This window comes from Trachypithecus francoisi, unplaced genomic scaffold (assembly GCF_009764315.1).
Source record: "Trachypithecus francoisi isolate TF-2019V2 unplaced genomic scaffold, Tfra_2.0 Lachesis_group12, whole genome shotgun sequence".
NCBI lineage: Eukaryota > Metazoa > Chordata > Mammalia > Primates > Cercopithecidae > Trachypithecus > Trachypithecus francoisi.
This window is the reverse complement of record NW_022681457.1, coordinates 20,066,522-20,088,663: the sequence shown is the minus strand read 5'-3', so window position 1 is coordinate 20,088,663 and position 22,142 is coordinate 20,066,522. Positions and strand designations below refer to the sequence as shown.

Here is a 22,142-nt window from a genome sequence, read left to right as displayed (position 1 = left end):
CACCACACCTGGCTAATTTTTGTATTTTTATTAGATAGGGGTTTCACATTTTTGGCCACGCAGGTCTCGAACTCCTGACCTCAAGTGATCCGTCTGCCTCGGCCTCCCTAAGTGCTGGGATTACACGTCGTGAGCCACCATGCCCAGCCTTTTTTGTGTTTTTTAATGAATTTATACAGTTCATCTAAGATGTCCAGCTTAAGATTTTATCTTTCATTGATTTTAAGAAGTTGTGTGCCTTGCAGTTTTTTTCCTTTGTGTAGGGTTTGTTAAACTTTTTGAATTTGTGGTTTTATAGTTTTCATCAAGTTTGGAAAACTTTTGGCCATTATTTCAAGTATTCTTTTTTCTGTCTGCACCTCCCCCGCCACTTTCTGGGGACTTCAGTTAGATGAATATTAGGTCGTTTGAAGTTATTACATACCTCATTGATGCCCTGTGCCTTTTTTTATTATTGTATTTTCTCTCTGCGTTTCATTTTAGATGGTTTCTATTGATACATCTTCAAAGTCACAAATCTTTATTTCTATAATGTTAATCTGCTATTGTCTCATTTAGTATGTTTTTCATCTTTTATAGTTTTCCTATCTAAAAATTTAGTGTAAGTCTTTTAAAGAAATATATATCTCTACGTAACATGCTCATATTTTCCTTTAGCTTCTTAAACTTGTGCATTATAGTTACAATAACTAATATCCTTGTTTACTAATGCTGTTATTTGTTTATTTAGGAGTTAGTTTCCACTGATTGATATTTCTTCTAATTATGGATCACATGTCTTGCTTCTTGCATGCTTGGTGATTTTTAATTGTAAATTGCGCCTTGTTAAGTGCTAAATAGTTTTGTGTCCTAATACCTGTTCTTGAGATTTTTGTTTTGTTTTGTTTTTTGTTTTTGCTGGGATGCAGTTGTTGCTTGGAAGCATTTAATCTTTTTGGGTGTTGCTTTTAATATTTGTTAGGTGGGGTCACAGCGGCTTTCAGCCTAGGACTAATCTTTCTCTAATGTTGAGGCAAAACCCTTCTGAGTGCTTGACGAATGATAAGATTTTCCACTTTGGTTGGGGAGTGGGGACAGGCACTATACCATGCCATGTGTGAGCCCAGTATATTGTTCTCTCCAGTCTTTTCAGGTGGTCCTTTCCCAGCTCCAGGGGATTTTCTTACACATATGCCCAGGCAGGACTCAGCTGAATATGGGAGGGGGATTCTCTGCAGAACTCTAGAGTTCTCTGTGCAGCTCTTTTCTTCTCTTGTCCTCTGTCCTGTGAGCTCTAGCAACCTTGGTTTGCTTGACCTCACAGCCTTATCTCTTTGATTTAGGGGAACCACTGGGCTCCACCTAGGTTTACCCTGTCTGCATTGTGGCCTGGAAGCACTCTCCAGACAATAAGCTAGGACAGTTGCAGGGCTCTGTTTCCCATTTCTCAGGGATCACTGTTCTTCATTGCCTAATGTCCAGTGCATTTTATATAGGTTAGATTTTACTCTTCCGTATTACATGCTTCCTTCCAGTTATTGCAAACAGATAAAAGTTTTACTATTGTTTTTATCTAATCCACTTTATTGCCCAAATAATTTGCCATTAAAATAAAAATGGCTCTCCCCTAACTAAAAATTAAAATGAAATGAAAAAAATTCAAACTTCTAAAGTACACATTGCATAGTAAATGTCATGTTATGTATACTCTGGTTTATCTTGCTGAAAGGCCTTGCTGTAGGGGTGATGAGTTGAAACCCAAGGTAATTTAGCCTGAGATGTGTTAGAAGAACAGCTGACACACCTATTTAATAAGTGTTATATTCCCACTTTGGTAAGTAAATATTTTCCACAGATATTTATAGTTTATTTTTTATGTTTCAGGTAATCAAGTGAAAAAGATGAGCTTCATCTGTGGATTGCAGTCTGCTGCTAGAAACCATGTTTTCTTCCGATTTAATTCACTGTCTAACTGGAGAAAATGTAACACATTAGCATCAACCTCACAGGGCTGTCATCAAGTACAAGTTAACCATATAGTAAATAAGTATCAGGGACTGGGAGTAGATCAGTGTGATAGGTGGACTTTTCTACCTGGAAACTTTCATTTTTATAGGACTTTTAACAACAAAAGAACAGGATGCCTCTCAAGTACCAAAAATAAGGAAATTTGGATGATTACCAGCAAATGTACTGCAAGGAATGACTCTTTTTCAAGACAGCTACTAATAAAAGAAGTTACAGCAGTTCCTAATCTGTCAGTATTGCATTCTCTAAGCCCTTCTCCTGTAAGAGCTATTAGGAATTTCCACACTTCTCCACGGTTTCAAGCTGCTCCGGTTCCTCTCTTGTTGATGATTCTTAAACCATTGCAGAAGTTATTTGCAATCATTATAGGCAGGTAAAATGCTTTTTTAGAAAAACAAACTTTTGTATTAACTTTTTGCATTAGTATTTTGTGTTAACTTTTAGAAATTAATTTTTGTAATTTATAAGACTGTACTTTTAAAGAAACCTTGTTAGATCCCGTCTCCCCTCATTTAGCTCAAAGTGAAGTTTCTGAACAGTAGGTCCTGCCCAATTTTGTTATGTATGGTTTAATAATCCTGAAACAATTTCCTGCATATTAATTTATGGTATAGAAATATGGTCTCTTTAAAAAGTTATTCTTACATTTTGTATAGGCATTTTTTAAAAAGTCTTATGATTACAAGATCTTAGGATATATGGATCAGAAGTGTTGGTTATCGCTCACACATAAGAAGAGTACTTACAAACATTTCTTTTCAATTTGTGGAATTTAAAGGCAGCAAATCATAAAACTGAGGAACTTTACTTATGTAAGGGTGGGCCCACTCCTAGTTAACTCTTAAATCATTAATGCTGCTTTTTTTTCTCTTCTGTTCCCAACAAATCTTTGTTTTTTTTCTTGGAGATCCTTTATAATAAACTTTCACAGCTTGATAGTACTTTAACCCTTTTTCTCTTGTTTTATGAAGATTGAAAAAAGCTAATCGCTGTTTCTTCATAAAGTTTTCTTGTGTTTTATGACTGTGAAGTCCCTTCTAGCCTTCTTACTTCCCATGAACCAAACCAGTTTGCTTTTGATAAAAAACCAAGAACTTCTATTTGTAATTTATTATGTTCTTCATGATTTGGTGCTGGCACCCAGAGGAGATACAGCTGTACTGACTCTTGCTTGAGTAATACGCTCATCCTAGGTTCTTGGGATGCCCTCTCTGATTTCTAATGTGTTCTCATCCTTTTAAATTATTTATGTTTAACTTTCTTGTTTTCGTTACTATTGTTGATCACCTAAAACTTTTCATGTAGAATATGTCTTTCATACATTTTAAATAAATGATAATGTCATGTAAATTTTAAATAGGAAATAGGTGTACTCGATAGTTTGGCTTATGTCCCTTTAAATTGAGACACTTTGTGTAAAGGCATTGGGGTGTGTCACTTCACAAAGAGAACTTTAAGAAGTTATTTTGTAAAATAAATTTTTGTCCAGGGAATCATGTATATATGGTAAATTTTTGTTGTGGTTTTACAGATCAACTCACAAGGAAAATGTTTGTCCCAGTATTGAAAACATTGCCTGTTGTCAGAAAAGTTTCTGAACACTGCTAAGCAGCAGACAGTATTGTTGCCTGGTAGAAATTGGACCTTCTCAGATGTTATCTACAAAATCTCCCACTTTGTTATGAGTACCTATGATATTATTATCTCTCCTTTTTCATGTTCTAAAGAGGATAGTGGAGTTTCTGCTACTGAGCACTATTTATTTCCAAAATGAATGCTGAGGCAGTTTTCCTTGTACCTTCTTGAATCACTGGCAGATTGTGTTGGAGGTCTGAGGAGCAGTGGGAAGAATAGTAGTTCCAGGTATAGATTTATTGTACTGTAACCTCTTACATAATTAACTAGACAGTTATCCCTATTAAGTGGCTAAGTGGTCAGACTCTGGAATGTCATTGACTTCATTGCTTGGTTTTACTCTTATTACCTCGGTGGCCGTGGACAAGTTACCTAACAATTTTCTCTTTTGTGACAGGGTTATTATGAAGATTAAATGAGATGGCATATATATATATATATAGAGAGAGAGAGAGAGAGAGAGAGAATTTTGCATATACTAGATAGTAATAAATGTTAACCAGTAGTAGTTATAGTAAACTAGCATCTCATTTAGTGTTTATCCTTAAAATAGCTGAAGAAGAAAATTTCGATGAGTATTAGAATTTTTTAGCTGTAACTTTACATCGTTCATGATTTCTTCATCATTTAGCTAAGAATTTTATTAATTGGAAACGTGATGTATTCAGCAAAATATACAAATTCAGGTATTTGAGGACATAAAATTCTAGTGTATGCATTTGAGCTTTAGTGATATGTGCTGTAATGATCAGAACTTTGAATTTTTCTTTTTGCTTTAGGGGCATAAGGAAATGGTGGCAGGCACTTCCTCCTAACAAGAAGGAACTATTTAAACAAAGTATAAGGAAGAATAAATGGAAGCTATTCCTTGGTTTGAGTAGTTGTGGATTGCTCTTTGTGGTGTTTTATTTTACTCACCTGGAAGTAAGTCCAGTCACAGGAAGGAGCAAGCTACTATTATTGGGGAAAGAGCAGTTCAGACTTTTATCAGAACTGGAATATGAAGCAGTAAGTAGTAAGAATTGTTTTTAATTAGACTGCTTAGTATAACACTCGAAGTAGGAAAGTATCTTAAATATGAAAGATACGTTGTTTTTAAATTTTAGTCTTTGATACGAAATTAGCATTTTTTTTTCCAGAAGGCCTCAGACCTTTCACACTTAGTATTCCTACTGCCTACATTGCTTTTCCTAGCATTCACCCAGCCAACTCCCGCTCAGCACATTTCTCCTTAAATGCCACTTTTCTCCGGAAATCCTTCCGTGATAACCAGACTGGGTTACGCAGGTGACTGGATGAGGTCCTAGGAGGTATCCTTCATACCGACTGAATTATGAACCAGCTTATTTGTACTTGTGCCCATTGCTTGGCTTTACTGGGGTTAGGTCTCCTAGGCTTTTTTTCTCTGCATACTGTACTTTTCCTTCAAAGCACTCATGAGAGTAACATAATTATTTGCATAATTATTTATTCGATAGTCCATGTCCCTTGTTAGACTAAGCTTCATGGGGGCAGGGATCTTGCCTGTTTTTGTTTATGGTTTTATTTTAAATACACAGTGTGTAAGAGTAGTGCTTAGTATATATCTATTGGATAAATAGATTTATTGTCAGAATTTTTATACTTTGAAAATCAAGTAATATGAGATCATTTTTCTCCAAACATCAGTTTTAGCAATTTATTATATTTTTTGAATCCAAACTGAAGTTGTAATTTAGAAGTCTTACCTCTCTGGAAAGTATAATAACTCAGGTAGTTAAACATTTTATACCCTAGTGAGTTTCTTCGGGACAGAGGTCATCATTTTCTTTCCAGTTCATAGCACATATACATGTTATGTGCCCTGTGGCTCAATTAATATTTGTTGAATTCATGTCCAGTGGCCTCACTCGACAGCTTTGGCATGGCTAAATCTTTTTTTTTTTTTTTGAGACAGAGACACTCTGTCGCCCAGACTGGACTGCAGTGGCGCAATCTTGGCTCACTGCAACCTCCGCCTTCCAGGTTCAAGTTATTCTCAGGCCTCAGCCTCCGGAGTAGCTGGGACTACAGATGTGCACCACCATGCCTGGCTAATTTTTTTGTATTTTTAGTAGAGATGGGGTTTCATCGTGTTGGCCAGGATGGTCTCGAACTCCTGACCTCAGGTGATCCACCTGTCTCAGCCTCCCACAATGCTGAGTTTACAGGTGTGAGCCACTGCACCTGGCATGGTCAAATCTTTTTATTCCAAATGAACTTCTGAGTTTGTCAATAGAAAGTTACTATGAAAAAAAGAAATAATGTTTTCTTAGTTATAAAATTTTTTCTTAATCCAGGCAAGACCAATCTCTTTTAGTAGAGTATATACAGAGATTTGAGATGTTTCTTAGGCTTTAGTCAGAGGCAGGTTTAAGGAAAGTGTTCTGGAAAGATTGAGACAGGCCTAGTATTAGTGCATCTTTTACCATTCACACTGCTAAGAAATTTTTAAAAATTTATGTATATGTGTGTACATGTATATACATATAGACATAGATGCATTTTTCTTTTTTTCTTATTTTAGCTACAAATGTAATATCTGTGTGATAGGAAAATTTAAACACATGTTCTTATAGGGATATTATAAAGTGCTATAATTACGTTTATTCTTGTTTTATCTACTTCAGAAGAGTTAATAGTGGGGGTTTTTGTCTGCTTTAGGCAGTTCACATTGGTGAATTACGCTTTTTAGAAGTCTTTAAAATAAAAACTACTTGTAAGTTCATATTCTATAAAATAATGTCTTTGTAATGCATCTCAAGGAGAAAAGTTACTAACTTGTTGATTCTTTTTTTGTTGTTGTTGTTTTGAGAGTCTCACCTCTGTCACCCAGGCTGGAGTGCATGGAGTACAGTGGGGCTATCTCGGCTCACTACAGCCTCCACCTCACGGGTTCCAGTGATTCTCCTGCCTCAGCCTCCTGAATAGCTGGGACTACAGGGCCTGCCACCACGCCCGGCTAATTTTTGTATTTTTAGTAGAGAGAGAATTTCACCATGTTGGCCAGGATGGTCTCAATATCCTGACCTTGTGATCTGCCCACCTCGGCCTCCCAAAGTGCTGGGATTACAGGCATGAGCCACCACGCCCAGCTACTTTATGAAAGTTAAAGTAATATTTCAGAACATTTTTAATTTTCTCAGTACACTTGAAAGAGCTCTCATGAATATAACTTCAGAAAAAGTATCGTCTATGATGGCTAGTCTTAATCAGCATCATGTAGAGACAGTGATATGCTCATTAGTTCTGAGATTTCAGTAATTTCCTTTCAATTTGTAAATAAAACACCTTAAAATTAATGAAATATCTATTATGGTAGTTTAACTTTCTTATTAAGTGTAGGGTGTTTTTCTGTTCAATGCTTTGTGAATGTAATTTTCTTTTGTATTTTACTTAGATGAAATCTTAAGTTCTCTAGGCTTTCTTTCCTTCTTTTCCTTTCTTTTCTTTTTGAGATGGAGTCTCATTCTTTTACCCAGGTTGGAGTTGGAGTGTAGTGGTGAGATCTCAGCTCACTGCTCACTGCCTCCCAGGCTCAAGCGATCCTCCCATTTCAGCCTCCCATGTAGCTGGGAACACAGGTGCATGCCACCATCCCTGGCTAATTTTTTGTGTTTTTGGTAGAGATGGGGCTTCACCATGTTGCCCAGGCTGGTCTTGAACTTCTGAGCTCAGGTGATCCTCCTGCCTTGGCCTCCCCTAGTTCTGGGGTTACAGGTGTGAGCCATCTTGCCTGGCCTAGGCAGTGTTTTCTAAAATGCTTAGGAAAGTAGAAATAATACTTAAGTATTCGTTTGTAGTTTAATCAAAAAGAGTGAAATTTTGATGTCAATCTATTCAATCCATAAAAAATCTTAGTATTAGAGTTTATTCCTTTGCGAGAAACCACATTGTCTTTGCATGAATAATTCAGATTTGAGAAATTTGAGTGCTTAATATATGCAGATTTTTATATAATTAAAACTTAAAATGTTCAGCAATAAGTAGCCATATAACTTTCCATGAAGCAGAGTAAGCATTTCGTAGTGCTCTTTTAAAATAAGAAGTAATTTTTAATCTTTCAGTACATGGAAGAATTTAAAAATGATATGCTAACTGAGAAAGATGCCCGATACCTGGCCGTTAAAGAAGTGCTTTGTCGTCTAATTGAATGCAATAAAGATGTTCCAGGGATTTCTCAGATCAATTGGATTATTCATGTGGTTGATTCCCCAATTATTAATGCCTTTGTGCTTCCAGTAAGTAAATGTTCTCAAATGCATTATAGTTGTTAAATTTATTGTCCTTTTTTTTTTATGATGTTCTAATTGCTTATATTACTTTCTTTGTGGTGCAGAATGGACAAATGTTTGTTTTCAGTGGATTGTTAAATAGTGTAACCGATATTGATCAACTTTCTTTCCTTCTGGGCCATGAAATAGCACATGCAGTACTTGGACATGCTGTAAGTACCTAAAATGGATGTTCAGGTTTGGGAAAACTGCTTTGAAGTTAACAAGTTAAATCTTTTAAAGAACTGATTTTCTTCAGCTTTTTTTTAAAATGATGGACTTTTAGTTTTGAGTAATTGCCTTTATCTGCTACCTGAAAAAATGTGATCAGCTAATTTTGAGAATTTTTAATGGTCTTTAGTATTTGATACTGAATAAGATTTTGCTTAAATATTATTTTTATCACCTGTCTCTTTTGCTACAAAGTAATTATTCTTAACCCCTAATTATTTCAAATTAAATTTTAAACTTTAATTATTAATATACTTGTAATCTAGTCAGAAAAGTAATTGTAGGAAAGTAATATTACTATTTAAGTGGGTAAATCATCTTTCTTTTTTTATTCATTCTCAGAAGATAGCTTGGAGCATCTTTGAAAATTTCTAGAATGATGTGTCATGTATAATTAATGCAGAGAAATAGTGATACCTTGCCATTTTACAGTTTACTGAGCTTTTTAGTATATGTAGCTTCTCATTCATAATTTTAATACCTAATGAGGTATGTATTTATTATTATTATTTTATATAAGAGAAAACTAATGTTTAGAAAAACAGTAACATGACTAACCTGACAAAGTAACCGAATTGGGACTTTAACCTGGGTCTTCTGTATGTTAGTCCAGTGTTTCTTCCTTTCACCATAGTTACCTGGTTTTTAGCAGCACTTTTCTTATAGGTCATAGAATTAAAGTTGATGTATGCTCCTGTAAATACCTGTCTGTTCATCTTGATGTGAGTCTAGGAAAATAACACATCTGTTTCACAGATTTTTTAAAATTGTTATTCATTTAAAAATATGAATGGCTGTTTTGTGTACATTAGAGATAAGTATTTTTTTAATTGTAAACACAAAGGTACACAGTGAAGTGACTGAAATGCTAAATCAGAAATACAAGTTACATTAACTTCAAATGGAAATGATAATGATTCTAATCCTTCTAAGAGTCATCTCAAATTCTACCTATTCCTTAGAGTATTAATAAAATAAGATGGGCCAAAGTGTTTTTCTGAAGCACCAAAAGTAATTATCTCCTTGATTTCTTCTGAGTTACAGGAAGATTTTAAAAACACTTTTCTTGATGGGTGCAGTGGCTTACACCTGTAATCCCAGCACTTTGGGAGGCTGAGGTAGGAGGATTGCTTGAGCCCAGGAGTTTGAGACTGGCCTGGGCAACATAGACTCTGTCTGTACAGAAAAATTTAAAAAATTAGCTGAGCATGGTGGTTCACACTTGTAGTTCCAGCTGCTCTGGAGCCTGAGGCAGGAGGATTGCTTGAGCCTGGGAGATCAAGGCTACAGTGAGTCATGATCGCACCACTGCACTCCAGCATGGGTGGCAGAGTGAGACACTGTCTCAAAGAAAAAATCTTTTTTTCTTAAATATACACAAGAGTACATCTAAGCAGTGTTACTATATGCACTCTAATATCTTTCAAGTAATGACGTCATAACTTGAAATCATAAAATCATAAAATCAGTTTTGGCCATTTTAGCATTTGAAAGGTGTTACTATTCAGTACATTTGTTTTTCAGGCATCATATTCAGTGTATTGTCATCTCTATCAGTGCAAGAACAGTAGTAGGTGAGATGTAAAAAGCAAACAGCAGCCTTAAAAATAGAGCATAGTTATTAGTATGTTTTTGCAGATATCTTAAATATTGTCAGCACAATATTTTCTTTTTGGGGAGTCTCAATTTTGATTTTATCTAGGTTTTTATGTTTTCTTTATTTTACAAATACAGGCGTTTGTGTGTGTATTTCCAGTTTTCTAAGACTGTATAATAGCAATTATATTATTTAATAACAAGGGCTTTCTCTTCTAGAACGACTTCCTTATTTTGAGTTTTGCGTTTTCATGTTAAAATAATTCCATAATTGGGCTGGATGTGGTGGCTCATGCCTGTAATCCCAGCACTTTGGGAGGCCAAGGTGGGCTGATCACGGGGTCAGGAGTTAAAGACCAGCCTGGTCAACATGGTGAAACTCCGTCTCTACTAAAAATACAAAAAAATAGCTGAGCATGGTGGTGGGCCCCTGTAATCCCAGCTACTCGGGAGACTGAGGCAGGAGAATCATTTGAACCCAGAGGCGGAGGTTGCAACGAGCCGAGACCTCGCCACTGCACTCCAGCTTGGGCGACAGGACAAGACTCTGTCTCAAAAAAAAAAAAAAAAAAAAATCCATAATTGTTTTTCAAAATACACAGTTGTTTTGAGGCAAAGTAATGAGGCAAATATAAGGAGGTAAAGTATGTTTTATGAGGGTACAATATTTGTTAAGGGACAGTATTCTAAGTCATTGTTTTTAGTTTTCAGTCATTTTTCATACATTCAAGTAATGACTGCTATTTTTTCAGTTTCAGCATTACTACATTAACATTTACTAATCAATTTTACTGGCAAACCATGAACAATCTAGTTCATTAAACTTATATTTAGATAATACTACTGAAAACAACTATTTTATGAAAAATCTTTTTTGGTAACTGATATAAGTAAATACAAAAATTCATAGAACCCTATTCTCTCATGATGAATACTAGACTTACAAATTTACAAACTTGTATAAAGGAATAATGTTTCATATATTAGGTCTTGAAGACCAGAATACATTTATTTAAAATAAACTTCCAGTCTTTTTCTGAGTTTTTTCTTGTTTTAAGTGCTTCATATGTTAGTGTTTAGTCCTCATCCAAAAATATTAGTAAAATGAAACATTTATTTGATTTTTTAAAATGATGCAACTGTATTAAAAACGAAAACTGACCAGATTTGATTTCTGGTCCTTTTAGTAATAGCTGTGCAAATTTGGACAACTGTTTTAACCTCTATCTCAGTTTCATTATCTATAAATGTAGGGCTAATTGTACCTATTTCACAAGATTATTATGCTTGTTAATGCAGGAAACTGTAGATTAATATCCTGTAATAATAAGTGCCACAGTAGATACTAGTTAAACGAATGAATAGGTATATAAGTAGATAAACAAAGGAAGGGAAAAGCAGACCAGGAAAGAAAAAGCAAAAGAAGAAAAAGAGAACTCTCAGTCTTAGGTGGAGAAGGTCGGGTAATTGTAACACCTGATGAACTAGAAAATGTAAGCATATACTGTCTCGATGTATGAAATGTAATTTTTATTATTACAGGCAGAAAAGGCTGGCATGGTTCATTTTTTGGATTTCCTAGGTATGATTTTCCTCACAATGATTTGGGCCATTTGTCCTCGAGATAGTTTGGCACTTTTGTGCCAGTGGATACAGTCTAAATTACAGGAGGTAAGTCTGAGACAATAACTTGAATTGATCATAGCCTGTGGTGAGGATATTTTAATACTACTGTAAAGCAGCAAATCCAGAGATGTTTTTACATTTTACTATGAAATATGGGTACAAATTTTTAGTGTCTTATGTTTTCTCATTTTTAGGGGATATTCTTATATACGAATATTTAAGTTAAGGAATACTACATCTCTCAAATGATGGGTATGGATAGGTTAGAAGGGCTTGGCAACTTTTGGCTAATATGATTTTTAAAAATATATTTATTGGTTTTACAGAGAGAAAACCCAGCCACTGACCCTTCCTTTCATAGTAACTAAATGACTCCCCCATTCCCCAGTTTCAGCCGTCCCTTGATATACAGGACTTCTCATGGATACCAAAATCTGAGTATGCTCCAATCCTTGATAAAAAATGGCATGGTATTTGCATGTCACTATGCACATCGTCTTATATACTTTAAATCATCTCTAGATTATGTGTAATTCAATGTAAATGCTATGTAAATTGTTATTTTACTATATATTTTTAATTTTGTTGTAGTTTTTTTTTTTAATTGTTTTTCTTAAATATTTTCTGTCCAAATTGGTTGAATCCACCAGATGCATAATCCACAGATACAGAGAGCCAACTATATTTGCATTTTAATGGGGCGGTATTAAAACCTGTGAACTTTAATGGGCACAGAATTGGCTAAAGCTGCTTTACTGCCCTTCCTTCCTTCTCTCTCTGTTAAACTATCATTGCTTTGAAATTATTGAAAGGAAAGTCTTACTAGGTGTTTGTTAACTTTTTATTTTAGTGCTTACGTATAATAATCTCAAAAATGTATTGAGTGCCTCGTTTTGTTCAAAATACTGTACTACTGAAAGTAGGTCTTGCAATCTTTATAACTACTTTGTTAACCATGATTATTTTATTTGACATCTCTCTTTGAATATTTCCTCTTGTCCCGGGAGGTTTGGTTATTTAGGAACAATCTGTTATTTGTTTATTTAATGATTTGTGGAATACCCATCAGAATGCCATCTGGGTGCTGTTTAAATCTAATGTACAAAATTCTATGAGACAAATTGTTTTTGAGATTGGATAACTAAGTCTGTTATTCAGTATTACCATATCATTTGGCTTCATTTATATTGAAGTAAAGGTTCTTAAAGAGAGAACAAAAGAATGGTTATTCCTTAGGTTATAGGATCTCATATTTTGAATTTTGTTTCTGTCACTGACCTGCCAGGAAATTAAAAGAATTAATTTAGTTATTTTCTCTATCTATCTGTAGATTGCTTTTTTTGTAATGGAATCAGCAGGGTTGGTCATAAGAAAGATAACATGTAGCTCTTTCTTTAAATATTTGATAAATTCTGCCACTTCACTGTAATTCTTCAATGAAAATAAAGTAGGAACGATTCTATTTGAATTCCTTTTCCCTAAATCAAGGCCCCTCAATAATTCTGGTGACAAGGAGATGTTTTTCTCTAGAAAGTTGCTCACTGTGATTGGAGAACAGAGAGGAATGTTGATAGTGAAGTCATAAGGGTGTGGGAATTGGTGACATTCATTTGTTGTGAGGACGGAATGATACATTTAAAGCAGGATTTCTCAATCACAGCACTACTGATGCTTTGGACTGGATAATTCTTTGTTGTGGGGGAGTTGTCCTGGGCACTGTAGGATGTTTAGTAACATTTCTCACCCCCATCCCCTAGATGTCAGGAGCTCTCCCTTCTCTCAGTTATGACAGTCATAAATATTTCCAAACATTTGTAAATGTCCCTGGAGGACAAAATCACACTAGGTTTAGAATCATTAATTTAAAACACTTAGCACAATACCTGGCACAAATAAGGACTCAATAAATATGAGCTAATATTTTTGTTCATTTAATCCCCTCTGCAGCTCTGTGAGCTTGGCACTGTTACTCATTTCGTTTTACATATGATACTCCTGGGTTTAGTGAGGTTAAACAATTAGCTCAGGGTTAACAATAAGTTAATAGTATTTGGACTTGGACTTAAGTTTCTGTCTTTTTAAAGCCAACATTTTAAATCCTTATGCTATCAAGTAGACTTGATGGAGGCACATGCAGCCTGCTCATGGAGAGTGAAGGCACTATATGATATACATCATCGACCTAAAACTGACTGATTGAAAAGGAAGGAAGTCGTTTCTAATGGTCACATACTGTATATCAGATTTATTGTATTATTTCAGGCCATCACAGACATGTGGCTACCTTTGAAAGATTGCTTCCCCAATTAATAGCTCTTTTCTCTAAAGTCCTGCCTATTGATTCATCTCCTACGAAGTTTTAGTACTTACTGAAAATTAGAATTTAACTGGAAAGCATTCACATAAATACAAGTAATTAGAAAAATGAAAGTTACTATATCTATGTGTGTTTTTTATTGAAGTCAGAAGAAAATTTCATTTTCCCAACTAATCAATACTTAGAAAAGAAAAAGGAAATTAAGATAATTTATCAAAGAAAGAACATTCTGCTATATGGTTAATTTTCTTACTGAAATAAATTGTCTAGTAGTGTCATTGGATATTATATACCTACGTTTTCTTGATTTTCTTTTAAAACTCAAGGTCATAATGTTCCTTGGCCATATTAAAAGCCTTCATCAATAAGCTTTCTTAGTGAATCCTGTACTCAGTAGGTGGAGACTATAATTGGAAAAATAGAATTAAATTCCTCATACTACAGAGTGTCAAGAAATTTATAGGCATGACTTCTATTTTTACCATGTTTTTAAAGTATTAATTTCTAATCAGGGAAATAAAGGCTGTGTTTATATTTTATATCATGGAATTATTTTAATGTTAGTAGGCAGTATAGGAATTTTATCCCAGATACTCCATGAAACTTTAAAAAAAACCTCTCTTTGTTACTCCTTTTGTCATGAAATAAATTGTCTTAATGGAGTTTTTGTGTCCTGTTTCTTCTTAGTATATGTTTAATAGACCATACAGCAGAAAATTGGAGGCTGAAGCTGACAAAATTGGACTACTGCTTGCTGCAAAGGTAAAGTGTTTAGTAGTTGAGAATACGTAATGCCCTTCCCAGACTGAAAGATAAATGTGTATTATTTTAATGAGGCTTGGCATAAGCAGAGAATGAGAGTTGGACTGTATTAGCCCTTTACGCAATTTCTGTTAATCTAGAAATTTGAAGATTATGGACCTTGAAAGAATGTATAACTGAAGATACTCAATTCCCTTCTATATTTAAAGCTGTATTTTACCTTAGACAGAATCCATAAGATTATAGTAATTATCAGGTTCTATTAAAAGAAAGTCAGTTCTTGATTAGAAATAATTTTTTGCATGTGTAAATTTTTTTATTATAGACATGAAACATATAAATTGAAATTTTAAAACATTTGGGTATGTAATGTGTCATCCCCTCTGGCCTTTTAACATTTGTCACCTCTGGAAAGCTAATGCTATCTTTATTTTACTCCAGTACTCCAATATTTTACCCCTTGCTTCTCTGATCTAAGGAGGCTTTTTGAGTAAACAGGATGATAGGTAGTGTTTCCTCCACTTGAAGACAGGTTAATCCTGTTATAGCTATGATCTTGGCTAAGCAAACTGATTTTCCACCATTTAAATAAACAGTAGACGAACAGACATTTAGGTTATTTTTTTTTGCAGCAGATGGCTTTTTTTTTTTTTTTTTTTTTTTTTTTTGCTAGCCATAGAGAGCAGCTCTGGGCCTTTACTTTTATTTAAGTTGACTTTGTTTCTGTCTACTTAACAGGGCACCTGGCAACTATTTTCAACCACTTGTGATAACTGAGTTGTTATTAGTAGCATTTAAGATTAGAAGTAAAACTGCATTTTAAAAAATGAGTGAAAACAATGCCACTTCACATATGAAATTCAAATTGTATTTGATCCTTTGTTATGTTTCTGGGAGTTATTAAAACTATTAATCATTTTATTTGAACCTCATAAGTTTTATGGATTTAATTTTGTAAATCAAACTATTACTCCTTCACAAAAGCAAAATCAGTTCTTTGAATGTTAAATAAATATGGTTAAGTGAATTATCAGACTGCATACACTAATAAGTTCCCAAAAAAGGGGGCTACAGATTGGCTGTATCAAGAATTTCCTAATTTTATTTTATTTTATTTTATTTTATTTTTTTTTTGAGACGGAGTCTCGCTCTGTCGCCCGGGCTGGAGTGCAGTGGCCGGATCTCAGCTCACTGCAAGCTCCGCCTCCCGGGTTCACGCCATTCTCCTGCCTCAGCCTCCCGAGTAGCTGGGACTACAGGCGCCCGCCACCTCGCCCGGCTAGTTTTTTGTATTTTTTAGTAGAGACGGGGTTTCACAGTGTTAGCCAGGATGGTCTCGATCTCCTGACCTCGTGATCCGCCCGTCTTGGCCTCCCAAAGTGCTGGGATTACAGGCTTGAGCCACCGCGCCCGGCCAAGAATTTCCTAATTTTAATGTACTACAGTCTGTCAAATTTTTCCTGTATGTTAAGTGTGTTCTGTGTTCCGGTTAGGAAATCTTTGTTTATCTCAGTAAGTTATTCCTGCTTTATTTCTAAGGAACTTTACTATTTTTTAAATATATATTATGCGGAGGAGGGCAACATCTTTTCTTTTTCCCATATGGATAACTAATAGACTCAGCACTGTTTATTGAAAAAAGTCATCTTTTTTTCACCAGACTTCTGTGTCTCTTTGTCATAAAGGTGGGTGTATATATGAGGTCTCTTTCTAGACACACTATTCTGTTCCATTGGCCTGTTTATGTTTCAGCCAATACCATGTTATCACTATTACTTTGTAGTAAGTGTTGATACCTGAAGCTTCTGTCCTCCACTGTTTTTCTGCAGAATTGATTTGACTATCCTTGGACCTTTGCATTTCTATATACATTTTAGAAAACGCTTATTAAACTATACATACATAGAAAAGCACATGGGGTTTTGACTGGAATTACATTGCATTTCTACTTAATTTGGGGACACTTGACTAGTGTCTATAGTATTGATTCTTCACATCTATGAATATGATATATTTTCCCATTTGTTTTGATGTTTAATTTTTCTTGATGTTTTGAAATTTTTTTAATGTAGGAATTACACATCTTTTGTTAGATTTATTGCTAAGTGTTTGATGTCATGATAAATAGTGTCATTGTTAAAGTAAATAGCTTGTATATAAAAATACAATTGATTTTTATAATTGGCCTTGTACCCAAGAACCTTTATTTCTTCCCTTCCAATCTGTATACAGTTGACTCTTGAACAGCATGTTTTTGAACTGTGTAGATCCACTTATACACAGGATTTTTTTTGATAGATATATTGGAAATTTTTTTGGAAATGTGCAGCAATTTGAAAAAACTCTGATGAACCACGTAGCCTAGAAATACTGAAGAAAATTAAGAAAAAGATATGTCATGAATGCATAAAATACATGTAGATATTAGTCTGTGTTATAATTTGCTACCATAAAATACAAATTGTTTATGAAAATTTATCAAAACGTGTGCCTACACAGACCATACATGGTGCCATTTGCAGTTGAGAGAAATGTAAACAAATGTAAAAATGCAGCATTAAATCATAACTGCATAGAATTAACTGTGATACCTATTATACTACTCTTATAGTTTTGTATTCACTTCCTGTTGCTATTGCAGTGATCTCAAATTGTGAATATCTGCTTAAAACACCATTAGACACTAATCATCTCCATGTGAGCAGCTTTCTCTCCAGTAAATTGAGTATCTTAATAAATGGTCTCTTGCAGTTCTTGCATATTTTTCATTGTGTTTTGTACAATACTATAAACACCTTGAATAATACCATGAAACCCATATGAGTTGCTACTAGTGATACTGGAAATGTTCCCAAGAAGTAAACTCATGATATTACAAGAAAAAGTTGAGTTGCTTGATATATACTGCAGATTGAGGTCTGTAGCTGTGGTTGCCTGCCATTTCAAAATAAATGAATCCAGAATAAGGACCACTGAAAAAAGGAAAAGAAAGTTTGTGAACCATAGCTGCAACTATACCAGCAAGCATGAAAACCTTGCACTTTTTGCAAAAGACTTTTATCTTGTATAGAAGATGCACCCTTTATGTGGGTACAGGATTGCCATAAGAAAGGCATATTTATAGACTCTAATATGATTCAAGAAAAAGCACAAAGTCATTATATTACAACTTAAAAGGAAGATGAAAGCTCTAAAGCTGGAGAATTTAATGCCAGCAAAGGACGGTTTGATAGTTTTAGAGATTTGGCTTAAAAATGTCAAGATAACAGGAGAAGCAGCTTCTGCTGACCAAGAGGCAGCAGATGCATTCCCAGATGCTTAAGAAAATCATTGAGGAGAAAGAACAACTGTCGGGACAGGTTTTTAATGCAGGTGAAACTATGCTATTCTGGAAAAAAGATAATGCCGTAAAGGACATTTATTAGTAAGGAAGAGAAGTGAGCATCAAGATTTAAGGCAGAAGGGATATGCTAACTCTACTATTTTGTGGAAATGGAGTTGGATTTCTGAGTACTTTCCTTATCTATAAAGCTGGTAACCCCTGAACCTCTAAGGAAAAAGATAATACCAACTGCCACTCTTTTGGTCGTATAGCAAAAAGACCTGCTACACAATGAGAATGCTTTTTCTGGATTGGTTCCATCCATGTTTTGTTCCTAAAGTTAAGAAGTATCTTGCCAGTAAGGACTACCAGTTCTTTTTACATTCTCAATTCCTCTGGCCACCTAGAACCCCATGAGTTCAACACTGAAGGCATCCAGGTGGTCTACTTGCCCCCAAACACAGCATTTCTAGTTGAGTCTCAGATCAGAGGGCCATAAGGACCTTTAAGCCTCATTACAGCAGGGTACTTTAGGGAAAGGTTGTTGCTGCTATGGAAGAGAACCCCCATAGAACATCATGAAAGTCTGTAAGGATTATATCACTGAAGATTCCATCATTGTTATAGAAAAAGCCATCAAGCCTGAAATAGTAAGTTGTTGATGAAGCAGACTGTCCAGATGTTGTGCGTGACCACACAGAGTCAGTCAAGGAAATGATGAAAAGATTGGTGGATATGGCAAAAAAGGTGGGGAGTGAAGGGTTTCAAGATACGGATCTTAGAGAAATTCCAACAGCTAAAAGAAACACCTTATCAGAGGAATTAACAGAGGATGACTTGATGGAAATGAGTGCTTCCAAAATGGTGCCAGGTAGAAAAGACATAGTAGTGCCAGAAAACAAATTGACATTAGACAATCTAGCAGGAGGATTCTGATTATTCAAGACTACTTTTGACTTATTTTATGACAGAAATTACAAAGTATTTACATTAAGTTACACTGATTGTGCCTGCCTCTCCTGTCTCCCGTTCTGCCGCTGCCACCCCTGGAACTGCAAGACTAACTCTCCTCTTCTCAGTCTACTCAGTGTGAAGACAAGGATGGAGACATTTATGATGATCCACTTCCACTTAATTAGTAGTAAATATATTTTCTCTTCCTTATGGTTTTCTTAATAACATTTTCCTTTCTCTAGCTTACTTTATTGTAAGAATACAGTGTATAATACATACAACATACAAAACATGTTAATTTACTGTGTTACTGGCAAGGTCAACAGTAGGCTATTAGTAGTTAGGTTTTGGGGGAGTCAAATGTTATATGTGGATATTTGACTGCACAGAGGGGTCAGTGCCCTTAACCTCCGTGGTGTTCAAGGGTCAAATGTACTTTTTAATTTTTGCTTTATTGCAATAGCCAAAAACTTTAGTACAAAGTTGGTGATGGGCAACTTTGTATCTTCCTGATCTTGGGGGCAAGAAAGCATTCAGTATTTCACCATTATGATATTTGTAGCAAGCTTTTTATCAAATGAGAGAGTTTCTCTTCCATTTCTAATATCCTAAGATTTAAAAAAATTAAGTATGTATATTAAATTTTATCAAATGCATTTTCTGCATTTTTTCTTCAACTTTTAAGTTCCGGGGTACATGTGCAGATGTGCAGGTTTGTAGCATTGATAAACATGTATCACAGTGGTTTGCTGCACAGATCAACTCATCACATAGGTGTTAAGCCCAGGATCCATTAGCTGTTCTTCCTGATGCTCTTCCTCCCCTTGCATTTTCTGCCTGTGTTGAGATGATTATATGATTTTTCTCCTTTAATCTGTTAATGTGGCAAATTACATTAATTTTTAAAAAAGTTAAGCTGCAGTTTTGGGGAAATAAACCCCATTTTGTCAATTATCCCATAATATATTGCTAGAATTGGTTTAATGCTTAGTTTAGAATGTTTATCTCTATGTTCAAAGGAGATAGTCGCCTAGAATTTTCTTTTCTTATAATGTCCTATCAGGTTTTAGAATCAAAGTTATGCTGGCCTGATAAAATTGGTCAGGGAAGTGTTCTTCATTTTCTCTTCTCCAGAAGAGTTTTTGTAAGATTAGCTATATTTAGTTTTTAAACGTTTGGAGAATTCCTGGGTAAAGCCATATAGGCCTAAAGATTTATTTGTGAGTTTGTCTTTAATTATGGATTCGGTCTCTTTAATAGATATAGAACTATTCAGATTTTTCTGTTGTTTCAGTTTTTGTAGTTTTTCTAGGAATTTTTGCTTAAATTTTCAAAATGATTGGCATAAAGTTGTTTTAATATACTCTTATTATATTTTAATGTCTGAAGGATACCTGTATTTTACAGGCATCTTTTAAATGTCCCCTTTGTTAATATTGGTAATCTGTCTTGTCTTTTTTTGCTAGCTTTTATCAACTTTCATCAGTCTTTTCAAAACCATCTTTTGGGTTTGCTTATTTTCTCTATTATATTTGTTTTCTGTTATGTAGGTTACCATGTTTTTTTTTTTTTTCATTATTTTATTCTGCGTTCATTTTTTGGGTTTCATATGCGGTTCTTTCCCTAACTTAAGATGAATACTACCATCATTTATTTTAAATTCTTTTTTTTTTTCCTATTACATACATTTAAGGCCATACATTTTCCTCAGAGCATCTTTACTTGTTATGTTGCAAGGGTTGATATGTTATTTTTTCTTCAGTTTAAAATGTATTCTTGTTTTCACTGTGGTTTCTTTGACTCGTGGGTTAATTAGAAGTATATTGCTTAGTTTTTGAACATTTGATGATTTTAATGTTACCTTTTGTGTTCAATTTCTAGCTTAGTTACACTCTGATTGAATAATATACTGAATGATTGGAATCCTTTGAAAATTGTTGGGTCTTGCTTTGTGGCTCAGGGTGTGATCAATTTTGTTAAAATGATGTGCACTTAAAAGTGGATCCTGCCATTGTGGGTGCAGTGTTCTGTGAATGTCAGTTTTGTCAAGTTTGTTAATTTTGTTGTTTCAGATCTTCTATATTCTTGCTGATTTTTTTTCCTTTTTGTAGTTATCAAGAGACATTTGGTAATATTTCATTATGATTGTAGATTTTTCTTTTTTTCCTTTTAGTGCTATTAATTTTTGCCTTGTACATCTTAAAAATATCTTTAGTATACATACTTGTTAGATTGTTAGATTTTCCTAGTGGATTGATCCTTTTCTCACAATAAAATCACTCTGTCTCTAGTAATACTTCTTGCCTGATGTCCACTTTTTCCTTTTACTATTGTTATTTCAGCTTTCAGTTAGTGCTTGCATGGTACATCTTTAATATTCTCTTATTTTCAAACTTCCTATGTTCTTACATGTGTAGCTCTTGTAAACAGAACATTGCTGTTGGTTTTATCTTTGCCCTTTTTGGGGAAAAGTTAGTCTATTTGTTTAATTTGCATTTCTTATTTATAATTATTTATATAATGTGGAACATTTTTATGTGTCTATTGGCGCTTCATTTATATTTCTTTGTGAATTATCTTCTCAGATATTTTTTCCCATTTTCAAATTGGACAAAGAAGTTTATGTTCTTACTCTTGAGTTGTAGGAGTTTTTCATATATGAGCTAGGTACAAGTTCTTTGTCAGATATGTGTCTTGCAAATATTTTCTTTCATTCTGTGGCTTGCTCTTTTTTTATTTTTTTCAACTTTTAGGTTCCAGGGTACATGTGCAGGTCTGTTACATGGGTAAATTGCACGTTGCTAAGGTTTGGTGTACAAATGATCCTGTCCCTGAGGTAGTGAGCATAGTACCCAAAAGGTGGTTTTTCAACCCTTGCTCCCCTCCTACCCTCCTCCCTCTAGTAGTCCCCAGTATCTGTTGTTCCCATTTTTGTGTCCATGTGTAGTCAATGTTTAGTTCCCACTTATGAGTGAGAACATGCAATAGGCTAATCACTTAACCTCTGACCATGTATCAGAATGTATGTTTTCCACTACCTATCTTGAAGTTCATTAATCTTGTTTTTAGCTGTATTTGTTCTGCATTAAACTCGTATCGAGTTTTAAATTTCAGTTACTTTGTTTTTTCATTCTAGAATATCCCTTTAATTCTCTTTTATACATTTCAATTCTCTGGTGAAATTCTCCATTTTGTCATATGTTTCTTTGTTTATATTTTCTTGAATATGTTAATCATATTTTTTTTAAAAAAATTCATGTTAACTCTAATATCTGTATTATCTCTGGGTCCATTTCTGTTGTCTGTTTTTGCCTTTGGTCTTGTTTCTTGGCATGGTTGCTTATTTTTGATTGAATGCTGGATATTTCATATAAACAGTTCTGTTGGCTTTGAATGATAT

General features: G+C 34.5%; 1 protein-coding gene across 6 annotated transcripts in view; it reads left to right on the top strand.

Annotated features, from left to right (window-relative positions):
- OMA1 (OMA1 zinc metallopeptidase) overlaps positions 1 to 22,142 on the top strand; it is a 69,491-nt gene that overhangs the window by 5,608 nt on the left and 41,741 nt on the right. For 3 of the 6 annotated variants that reach the window (XM_033225049.1, XM_033225048.1, XM_033225050.1), the window contains exons 2-7: positions 1,864 to 2,380; positions 4,422 to 4,650; positions 7,728 to 7,901; positions 8,000 to 8,107; positions 11,304 to 11,432; positions 14,392 to 14,466. In XM_033225049.1, the coding sequence (XP_033080940.1) occupies positions 1,881 to 2,380; positions 4,422 to 4,650; positions 7,728 to 7,901; positions 8,000 to 8,107; positions 11,304 to 11,432; positions 14,392 to 14,466 (1,215 nt within the window). In that variant the 5' untranslated portion in view covers positions 1,864 to 1,880. Of the gene's footprint in view, positions 1 to 1,863; positions 2,381 to 3,734; positions 3,871 to 4,421; positions 4,651 to 7,727; positions 7,902 to 7,999; positions 8,108 to 11,303; positions 11,433 to 14,391; positions 14,467 to 22,142 lie in introns of those variants that run through there. The other 3 variants (XM_033225052.1, XM_033225053.1, XM_033225051.1) reach the window with 3 other exon arrangements.